Source organism: Haliotis cracherodii, unplaced genomic scaffold, assembly GCF_022045235.1.
Source record: "Haliotis cracherodii isolate W230 unplaced genomic scaffold, xgHalCrac1.p SCAF_6, whole genome shotgun sequence".
Classification (NCBI taxonomy): domain Eukaryota; kingdom Metazoa; phylum Mollusca; class Gastropoda; order Lepetellida; family Haliotidae; genus Haliotis; species Haliotis cracherodii.
Genome location: NW_027266319.1, coordinates 53406646 through 53418441, shown reverse-complemented (window position 1 = coordinate 53418441; position 11796 = coordinate 53406646). Strand labels below are relative to the sequence as shown.

At 40.9% G+C, this 11796-nt stretch overlaps 1 protein-coding gene across 1 annotated transcript in view; it reads left to right on the top strand.

The window, feature by feature from the left end:
- The first annotated feature begins 7610 nt into the window (after positions 1 to 7610).
- LOC139445503 (ceramide kinase-like) overlaps positions 7611 to 11796 on the top strand; it is a 28383-nt gene continuing 24197 nt past the window's right edge. The window contains exon 1 of the mRNA XM_071226645.1: positions 7611 to 7761. Within this exon, the coding sequence (XP_071082746.1) occupies positions 7611 to 7761 (151 nt within the window). The remainder of the gene's footprint in view (positions 7762 to 11796) is intronic.

Below are 11796 nucleotides of genomic sequence, written 5' to 3'. Positions count from 1 at the left end.
TGATCTCTGATCGAAAACGCACCAGCAACATTACTCGTGATAAACAGCTTCTGTTTGAAGCTGACCCAGAAAGGTTCTTGTAACGTTGTGTGACCATGGATGAAACTTGGGTAACCACTTCAATCCTGTGTCCAAACAACAATCTGAACTGAATTGAATTTTATTTATATTCAAGGCTACATAACAGTGCATATTGAGGTTAACAGAGAAAATAATAATATACAATGGCGATCTATACTTATTATATACAATCATTGGTGGGTAGAAGTATTTCATATATTACTTAAATGTCTTAATAACGACTTTGCAGAATTTTGCAAGTTTCCTACGAACGTTTACTTTTTTACATCGAAACATATACATCATTTTATTGACAGGGGGAAATTGGGTAAAGTATACATGTAAGTATAATTTCCGATGATAACTAAAGTAGTCACCTAGTAATGATACCCATCGCCTAAAAGGTTACATATTCATTTAGAAACAGGTAATTTGTTTCATTTTTCAGTTTCTATGGGTAGTCGGTGACACGAGGTTCTGCAATGATAGAGACTTGGGAGGTAGAAGTACAATATATCTTTTCTATTTCGAACATTTGATTATATACTCTACAAAAAAAGAAACGCAAAGGCAGATATGTGTGAGGTAGAAAGATACATTTATACGAGGAACCGTACAAGGTATTGAGCCAAAATGTTGTGGAGAGAACACTTGGTGATTGTAGTCATCTTAGTTATCGGTACATAGGAAAAGTCCAAGGTGAAGGTCAGCTACAATCAATAACGCGTATGTCCCTCGTTGGAATCGATAGCGGCCTAACATCTCTTGCTCATGGAAGAGACGAGTATGCGAATCGTATCTTGTGGATTGGTAGCCCACAGGGCCTGCAACGCAAAAGCCAGCTGCTGCAACGTCCAGGGTGGTGACGTCGGCGTAGCCGTCTATCCAATTCACCCCACAGGTGCTCTATCGGGTTCAAATCCGGAGATCTGGAGGGCCAAGGGAGAACATCAACGTTGTTGTTGTGTAGACAGGCTCTAGTGGTCCGTGCTGTATGCGGTCGAGCGTTGTACTGCTTGAATGCACCGTTGCCGTTGGCTGCAATTGGGAGGACGTGTGGTAGGAAAATTTCGTTGATATATCGTTGAGACATAAGATTGCCCTGGATATGGACCAAACTTGCCCTGCCCATCATAACGCTACCCTACCAAACCTGTAAGCAGTTTCCAGCGTAACGTTCTCCCCGACGTCAGAAGACCCGTGCTCTTCCATCCCCTCGACGGAGGAGAAATCTTGATTCGTCGCTGAACCAGACATCTCTCCATCGCAGTTGAGACCATACCCCGTGTTGACGACACCAATGCAGTCGCTGTTGACGACGTTGTCGACTCAATATGACGCATCGAACAGGACGTCTTGCTCATAGACCTGCTGCTCTTAAACGGTTTCGTACGGCCTGGTCGGAGATTCTGCGCAGTCCGGGTATTTGGGATGCGGTTGAGGTGGCTGTGGTCGTCCCCGAAATCACGTAGGTGGCGCAGTCGGATTTAGCGATCTTGGGCGGGGGTGGTTACTCTTGGTCGACCTTGGCCGATCACGTGTTGACCAATACGGTTGAAACCGATCCCATAGTCTTGTGGGGGTGCTGGGCGCTACATTGAAAAACCTGGCTACAGCTGATCGGGATTCCCCCTGCCCGCAAGCGGCCTAAGACGTTGTTTCTTTGCACTTCTGTCAATCTTGGCATGTTGTTGAACTGTCACTGTTCGATTGACGCGGATGCAAGTCAATCAAAAACCCTTAAATACCGTTCACTGTGCTGCTGCACGTGCAGTGCGTGCGTGCAGGTCCATGGCCCTTTTGTTAATGCACTGGGTGCGTTTTTCCGAATTGTACGTGTTTCCCAAATAATTGTTTGCATGTCCTTGTAGTGATCATTTTTATCCGGGAAATTTGTCGCTGACACTATAACAAATTAAACTTCTTCATTTTGCACCTCTTGGTTCGCTAACTTTGCTTTTATGGCCAAAAATATCCGTATGGTTTGCATTAAAAATCAGAACACGTGTGTAGAAATAATTATATATTTATCCCACCTCAATGTATTATCTCCCTGTTCCATTAGGAATTGTGCCTTTCATGCCCATATACAGATTAAAATTAATAAATGCAGCAGAGGGTCTGGGTGATCCTGGCTGGCTAGGCTCATCATCAGCTCAGGGCGCTTGCCCCCTCTACACGCAGCCCAGACAGCGAATGTGACTTCTCTCATGAAGCGCTACCTTGTCAAACTAGAATGTTTCGTAGAATGTGAAGACTCCCTAACAGTGCAGCCTTCTGCATTACCAAGATTGTCAGAAGGGCTGTATTCCTGGTAGCAAACTCGGGTACTCTCCCAATGTCAGTCATCAGATTGGGAGGTACCAAGCCTAAGGCACCGAGAACAATGGGCAGTCAGACAACTTGGTACTTGGGATGCAAGCGTGACATTTCGAAAGCGAGGCCTGTATATTTGCCTTGTTTTTCATGAATCATGTCACTCACATTAGTGTCAAAAGAGACAGAAAATTCAATGATATAAATGATTTCCTTGGATTTATCAAAAAGGACAAGATCAGGTTTGTTGGCCTGGATACGTCTCAGGCTGCATACGGGCTTATTCCAAATACTTTTGTATTTATCATTTTCCATGGCCCCCTGTACATATTCTGGGTCGTACCATGGGTGGACCTCTGTGTCAAAACGACAAGAATTGCGAAAAAGGTAAAAAAAAAGTGTCGAGACAATCCATCATGTCGCTTAAGATGCTGTGTTTGTGCCAAGGCTGGGCATCCACTGATGTGTTGGACAGTCTCGTCAAATTTATAGCATTATTTACATTTCTTTCATATTTTGATACAAAATCACACAGTGACGATTTCGAGTGGGAAGTGACTGGTCCTGAGCAACAAAGAGAAAGCCTTCTGTTTCACTTTTCAGGCCAGTCGACGTCATCCAAGCAGGGACTCTGCAGGGTTGCTGAGCTTCTCAACATACTTAATATAACCTCGATGCAGTCGTTCAGATAGCCCCCTCTTGAAAAACTGAGTCAGGGCTGATTTGATATGGCACTTCGCTGGGTTGACATTCATTTCTGTATCATCCAGGAGTACACAACCAGCAGCACATAGATTTTTGCATTCGTACTCTGCCCGAAATATGTCTTTAATATTCTGAAGTTTGTCCCTAACCTACTAACTCAATAGATAATCAAATAGCCACTACCATGGCCAAGGCACAAAACATGTCAAAAGACACTCTGTTCCTGTGTTTCGTTAGAAAATATCACAGGATACGATTATGAAAAAACTCTGTTTTATATGGAAATGTATATGACAACACATGTATTCTCATATAAAATAGACCCGTGAAGATTCCGGGGTAGAATAGGTCTTCAGCAACCCATGCTTGCCGTTTATTGTGACTATGCTTGTCATAAAAGGCGACTAACGGGATCGGGTGGTCAGGCTCGCTGACTTGGTTGATGCATGTCATCGATCCAAATTGCGTGGATTGATGTTCGTGATATCAATCACTGGATTTAAACACGTTAAAACAGATTTTTAAACATAGTTCGAATTTAAACATGTTTAGAGTTAAAACATGTTTCAATAAAGAGCATGTTTATAGTGAAAATTACATGAAGGGATTTAATTTACTGAAATTCGGTGATGACACAGGGGCGGGCGGGTAGCCTATTGGTTAAAGCGTTCGCTCGTCACGCAGAAGACCCGGGCTCGATTCCCAACATGGGTACAGTGTGTGAAGCCCATTTCTGGTGTCCCCCGCCGTGATATTGCTGGAATATTGCTAAAAGCGGGGTAAAACCATATTCACTCACTCAGTGATGACACCAGGTGCTTGCTCAAAGGGTTTTTAAGTCCGTATTATCCATTTTATAATTATATCCATTGTCTGCTGAGTGCGTTGTATTTTCCAGTACACTATCAATGGTGGTGGCATGTCGGTAGACGTCGGTGGTCAATCATGCGTGCCAATATCCAATTGCAAATATACCTCACAATGAGCTCTGTGTGACACGTCAATATGCTGATACTACAATGTATCTAAACAGATAAGAATCCAAACGCTTTGAACGTGTGATAGTATCGGCGACATACTAACATATGTAGCTATTGTGCGTATGTAATGACTGCCGACGTGCGGGGAAATATAACGTGTAATACACCTGACGTACATGCATGAATATTAGTTTATACATGTATATATTCGTAAAACAGCTGAATAAATTATGATAGTCGGTTTCATTTTATGCCGCCTTTAACAATATTCGATGCATGTCACGACGGCAGAAACGAAGAATGGGTTTCGTACATTGCTGCCATGTAGAATCGAACCGAGGTCTTTGGCGTGACAGCGAATGCTTGCACTTCCGGCCTACCCAACCCTCTCTCTCTCTCTCTCTCTCTCTCTCTCTCTCTCTCTCTCTCTCTCTCTCTCTCTCTCTCTGATCACTTCGGGCTTTCCTCCCACATTAAGCTGACATGCAGTGATATAACTGGAACACTGTTAAAAGCGGCGTTAAACCCAACTAACTCACTCACGCAACTCAATTGAACAGAACTAACCATTATGACCCTATTATCGGCTAAGGTTACGAGTTGCATTGCTTTTTGTAACTGACGAAGGTAACTGATGTTATCGAAGGCCACGGTAAGTGCATATATGCGTGTAGGAACGGCTGCACAGATATTTCAGACACAATCTTGTAGGTGTCGACCCGTTGCTCGTGAGACACCCCGCAAATATTACCCACAGGCACGAACACCTTAACGTCGCACGTGCCACACATTCAGTTATGTGTGTGTGCGTGTGTGTGTGCGTGTGTGTGTGTGTGTGCGTGTGTGCGTGTGTGTATGTATGTATATACGTTAGGTTACACTCCCCAGTGGGGACACCAGAACTGATTGTGTCCCTGGGGTTCGATCCCCGGCTGCGTCATACCAGAACACGTTAAAAGATGGTCCTGCTTGTTACCCTGCCTGGCGCTCGGCATTAAGGGGCTAAAACAAGGACTGGTCGGCTCGGAGTCAGGATCCTGTGTCTCAGTGGGGTATTCATGTGAAGATGCGACATGGTATCTCAGTGGGCTAGCACTAGGAAATCGACATTACTTCGGACTAGTACAAGCAGACACACACACGTGCATGCACTTCGCCGTATTAGTGCAATAATCATAGACGCGACGTTAAACCCCATTTCACCTCACCGTACACCAATAGAGGATATATAACAGGGCTAATATGCGTCATACATAGAAGGTATCACGTCACAGTGAAATCTTTTTGTTGTGGACAGTAAACGTCATGTAGTGAGTGAGTGACTATGGTTTTACGCCGCTTTTAGCAATATTCCAGCAATATCACGGCGGGGGACACCAGAAATGGGCTTCACACATTGTACCCATGTCGGGAATCGAACCCGGGTCTTCTGCGTGACGAGCGAACGCTTTAACCACTAGGCTACCCGACCGCCCCAAACGCCATGTAGGTATATCCACCAAAACCTTATGTCCACTGAGCAAATTGTTTCGTTTTAACAAGTCAATAAATAAACAGGGGCGACCTTTGGAAAATGGACTAACTGGAGGAACGTGCTCTGGTCAAGAACTTGCAGAAAAGGGGGCTTGAGGGAGATGCAGTCTAAATATGGGATTAAATCATTTAAAATGTAAATGTGAACTGAAACATAATGTAATATTATTCAAAATAAAACGATATAGAACCTCAACCTAGAAATTATTTTCACTCACAACGAGGGAGGAAAGCCAGAAGTGATTAAAGCCTCACACGTTTACGAATTTGGTGAAACCCACGCGCATGAGAATGTTGCTGACAAACCTTGAAACATTTTCGGGGATTTGAACCCGCAGCCATAGGTTTCTATTGTGCCCAAGGGACGCAACTCTAGATCTGCACAGCGAATTGTGGCGCCTTAGACGATTGCCCCCCATGGGCGGATACAGCTTTTTTGAAAAGGGGGGTGGGGGGTGCACAATTAAGATCTATTTATTGTCTTTGGTGGTAATTTATACAGAAATAAAGATTTTTTTCGAAATATAAAGGGGGGGGGGGGGGGGGGGGGGGGGTCACACACCCTCCGTATTCCCCCCCACACACACACTTCAAAGGAACAACTTTGAAAGCCAATTTCGGCGCCCCAAACTTGCAATATGAAATTAATACAATCGCTGATTTAAATACGTTTAAGTCATATTCAAGTCATGCATTGTAAATTTACATGTTAAATACATATATCATATAGCACGACATATAAGACAAGCACTGAACTATAAACTATAGCTGTGCCATATTTATACCATGTGTGTGTATATATACTAGTATATATGTATATTGCTCTGTGTGCCCTGAATTCAACAAGTTAGTATCTTTGAAATTATCTTCATTCATGGCTTTATCAAAATTAGATCTGTTGGATATTTCTGTCAAAACAAATAAACTGATATTTATGTACATTTCAGTTTATATTAATTGATAAAAATATCCAATGGTGGTATTTACCATAGTATGAGAGATAAATTAAATATAATGATCTTTTTAAAGTTTTATCCATTGTGACTCGCCATCAAGTAATATTTGTTCAATATAATGTGTTTCAATATATTACAAACGCGTGGCGTGATTTATGCCTTGATATATCGGTGTAGACCTTGTGATAACTGGGTGATAGTCTCTTTGTATAATTGTTATATTATCATAATGACTAATTAGGGCAATCGTCAGCTGCGAGATCGATCTAATGCATAAAATGTGAATTAGCAGACAAAGTGTTTTTCAGCCACATGAAACAACAATCCTGCTGGAACTGTCATTTGGCACGAGTCTGTCTTATAAATAAGGGACTTTTAAAATTGTTGCGTCTCTGTTAAATACGGTACATTTTTAAAACATTAGTATCATTTTTAATGCCTGTGTACTGACATTATTATATTGAAGAGGACTCTGTGTATATATGTGCACGTATTTTTTCATCACCATCATCATCATCAGCAGCAGCAGCAGCAGCATCACATAATATTAATGATGATGTGGTTGATGATGATGATGATGATGGTGGTGGTGGTGGTGGTGATCATCATCATCATCATCAGAGAAAGGGTGAAATAACCAAGACCTTGTCCATAGTATGATACCCTAACTCACCTTGGCTTAAATTGAGCATTCGAATTAGGCCCAGTCTACACACTATACATATTCGTAAACGGGACATAATTCACGTTGAAAAAATTTCCTAATTTAGGCATGATGTTTCATATCAAAGCTCTGCTATCTGTCCCATACGTAGTTTTCGTATACAAAAGCATTTGGTAGGATATGTGCTGATGAGTCTGGATCGTGAGGTTTGTGTTATTGCGATGTCCTCGAGCTCCAGCGTAGACTCCTTACTGTGCGTGACGGCGAACGCAGTTCTCATACTGTTCACTCACTGAGAGACGCGAGCCGTGCGTGGAGTTTCAATGGGACGCTCAATCGATTCACGACCGTTTTGTAGTTGAGGGCAGTTGTCAAGAAACTAGTAGAAGTATTCCGATGATGGCTGCCAACGATGTTGTGATCTTACAGTCACCAGTTGATATAGACAATAAGAGTCATGTCATATCCCTAACACCCTCTCAGATCATTGTCGAAGGATGTTGGCGAGCCGCTGGAGACGATTCCGCAACCCCAGAACCTGTCTTTCGTAAGTATGCGTCCCTGACATAGGATTTTCCATTTGTCAACAAACAGCTGACAACGGACAAGTGCGAACTGATCACTAGAGCGATTCTACTCCAAACTTCCCGTCATCTGGAATCCATGTTAAAGACAAACAGCTGATATTCCTATTTTATATGACGATACATCCATTATGCAACCATTTATAACTTGTTTTATATTTTGTTATTGTCATTCTTGGCAAGTGTCCAGTCATTGTTTACGTCCGTCAAAATGTCTGGACAAAGAAAGTGAGAGAGGGTTTGTATAGCATCTGGCACATTAGTAATGGAGACAGGTCACGCAGCTGTCTATGTTGTGTAACGCTAACAGGCTTTCCATGCCTGTGGCCCCTAGTTCAACCCTCTCTCAAAATGTATACATGCCTTCACATCGAGTCATCTTTGTTCACTGCAGACTCACAGTGTTCAGGAGCTAAAAATAATCTCTCTCTCCTGGGGTTGTGACTAATGCCAGAGCGTGATGAAATTTGTTCATCGGTACTAACATAGGAAATAAGTTAACTTGTGTCTTTGCAAAACAGCTTCTCACGACAAGGTTTATGTATCTAAATTTACATATTGTCTAGCTTGTCACACAAAGCACATTGTTAACCTTACGTTGCTCTCAATATTTTTCGAAAGGGTTTTTAAAATTCCTGTCAAAATGTGTCAGGCCTTCTATGGCCTACCTTTTGACAAACCAGATGTAGGTGCACCTACAGAATACTTGATACCAATCCGCCATGTTTGATTGAGGCTACTAATATAGCAGCATGTGACATTTAGACTGACACATCCCAGAAATAAATTATCTTAGTTAAAAATATATATCTTCAAAATAAAAATGATAATACCCAAATGGGGCACGAAATAATACCTTAATTTCAAGAAAAATGAGCCCACTTGCATTTGTATGGTTTAGTATGAACCTCAAAACTGAATATCAATCCAGTTCCTCAACATCAAAAAATGGACATAGACTTGAATAGGGGACACATTTCAACATGTAATTTTCATCAACTTTGGAAACTAAAGATGACATTTACTATGATAGCATTTATTTCAAGTCACCTGTTATTTTAGCGTGGTGGAATATGGTGGAAGATATTCTGTACACCTGCACACATGTCATGCCCTACTAATTTACAGACAGATAAGATCAATCAATGGATGTGTTTTGTATTGATTGTCACTATTTTTTACACATAAAAGTGTTTACTTGGTATTTGTTTGATGGCTGTCATTGTCAAGGGCTCTGTGCACAAACTCCACTGTCAAGCTACATTCAATGACAAAAACCCTGAGTAGATAGGTTTCATTCGCAAATATTGGCGAGAACAGCGGTTTTATAAATGACTTTTGTCCTCAATTACATGTCAGTGTTTACATAAGACAGCATCATTACAATGATGCGAGTTATTGCTTTCTATACCGTACAATCAACTATCATGATATCTTTCCAATCTTTCCCGGAAAGTCTCAGCTGTTTAATTGTCTTGTTATGTTTCTGTATGAATGCAGGATCATTTAATTGGAAATTGAGTCTTTAAGCGCTTGAATTTACTGCACATCATAAACTCATTATCCCATGGAGCTTAATGGATAAAGTATTGCATTAATCATGGTGCTTAAAGCTAATTACCACCAGGTGATGCAAGTACCTGTCTGCACTTCCTTTGATGTCAGTTTATGTACCTACAGGTGATGGGTTGTATAAATGGTAATGTTACCCTAAGGGTGCCCGATGTCAGTTAATCAATTTTCCCAGCGGATGAGATTATAGCTGATGAAGAGTTTATATAAGGCGCACTAATCTCTAGCTTCTACTGGCTGTCTGATACTGCCCTCTCGGGCTCATACGCTGCAGTGAGTCGATTTGCTTGCACAGGCGGAAAGTTGATGGAATACACCTGTATCTGAGTGCTGTTGTAAAAACTCCATACTTTGTTCAAAGGATTAGCCGATAATGCGTTGATCGATTGCTCATTGTTATATAACCCAATGGATTTTCCGTGGATATCATGAGACCTATGTGAAACGCCTGAAACAAGTTGAGAAACAAACACAAGTTTTAATATCCGATTCACTGTATGTATTTTAAAATATTAGATTGTTACAAAGACATGTGACATCGAACAAGTCTCTTTCTACAGATGCAGAGGTATGGCATATTGTTCCTTTATGTGGATATTTACGGATAACCGCCTAATATTATACTTATGACTTCGGTTGTAGTTACAATATGTGCATTTTGTTTTCATTCATTTGCTGTAGCATTGAACAGAATCATTCTTGTAGCTCTAGGGAAGTTCTTTGATATGGGTAAGTGAGTGAGTTTGGTTTAACACTTCTTTTAACAGTTTTACTGTTATAAACACGGCGTGTCTGTTTAATGTTGGAGGAAAGCCTGAAGTGATGCAGATCTCAGACGTTTACCACTTTGGTGAAACCCACGAGCATGGATATGGTGCTGACAAACCTAGAAACATAATTGGGGTGAACCAGGATTTGAAACCAACATGATCTGGGGTAGAATAGGTCTTCAGCAACCCATGCTTGCTGTAAAAGGCGACTATACTTGTCGTAAAAGGCGACTAACAGGATTGAGTGGTCAAACTTGCTGACTTGGTTGATGCATGTCATCAGTCCCAATTGCATGAATCGATGTTCATGATGTCAGTCACTTGATTGTCTGGTCCAGACACGATTATTTACAGACCACCATCATATAGCTGGAATATTGCTGAGTGCGGCGTTAAACAACAAACTAAACCAACCAACCAAAGTGCTTAAAAACATCACAACAGACTAAATATGCTGGGATTAGAAGCCAAAATATATAGGAATGTACTTTGACATTCGTTTTATTTTAATCCTATCATTTTCAGTCACAGGGTGATAAAATTAAACATCAAAATGTTTGGAATTCATTATCACAATAAAATAAGTGAACAGATTTTTGGGGCAATTTGTGAAATAACTAAATATTTAAGCATTTAATAAATTGCCTAAGGGACAATTTAGAAAGTAACATTTTTAGTCCACTAGTCCTTATGGTGATAACTTATAGCAAAACCCTTACAAATGAAAAAATTCTACTAGTTCTTATGATGCCTTAACTATGGGTCAGTTGGGCAAGGACTACAGGACTAGTGCCAATTTCTAACACTGATTTATCACATTGACTGTAACATATACACACGATAAAATAAGCAGTGCTTATGTGAAGTATTTAGTTTTAGTTAGCACAATATTACAGCTATTTGACAGCAGATTGTAAATATTAGAGTCAGGGCAGACAATCCAGAGATTGACATAATCTATCAGGCCTTCCCTGCCCATGGTTTGTCACCTGATAGATTGTTTAATGACAATAACAATAATCTCCATGGTTACACTACAGGTTGCTAATTATTGTATATCTTTCTGACTGCAAACATTCCTTCTGAATAATACATGTTCGAGTAAAGATAAAGCTGCAGTCAACTTCAGTGTATGCATGATCAGATCGTTTTATACATGTATCTGAATGATTTGTGCCAGGTAACCAGTAAAAGAATTCCCAATCAGACATTTTGTACCCAAATCTTGAGACCTACAGCAGGTACCCGGGTAGGGTCAGGTAATAGGGGGTTGGGTACCCGAGTGGTACATTTGAACTTGGTTATGGCATTTTGATCTTAGAGTTAGAGCCCTTAGATAATCAATTCTTAACCTTAGTGTTATGACAAGGACACTTTTTTCCTCTATTTTCAAACACTGTTAGTGTATTAAGTTTCCCTGTAGCTCTTTTGATTAAATTAAAAATGAGTACAGTGAGAGCCTTTGACAACATGAAGCCATTACATACTTTCTCTGTGATAATTCAATGCTTGCCTGTGGGTGATGCATCAACTCTGTTATGCACTTAGGAAGACTGATGCATTTATGCAGGGATGGACCCAGTTTGATTAATGATCCTCATTGTTTCATTAGGAAACATGCTTTCGAGATGATTACATGACTTGTTCCTATTTCTA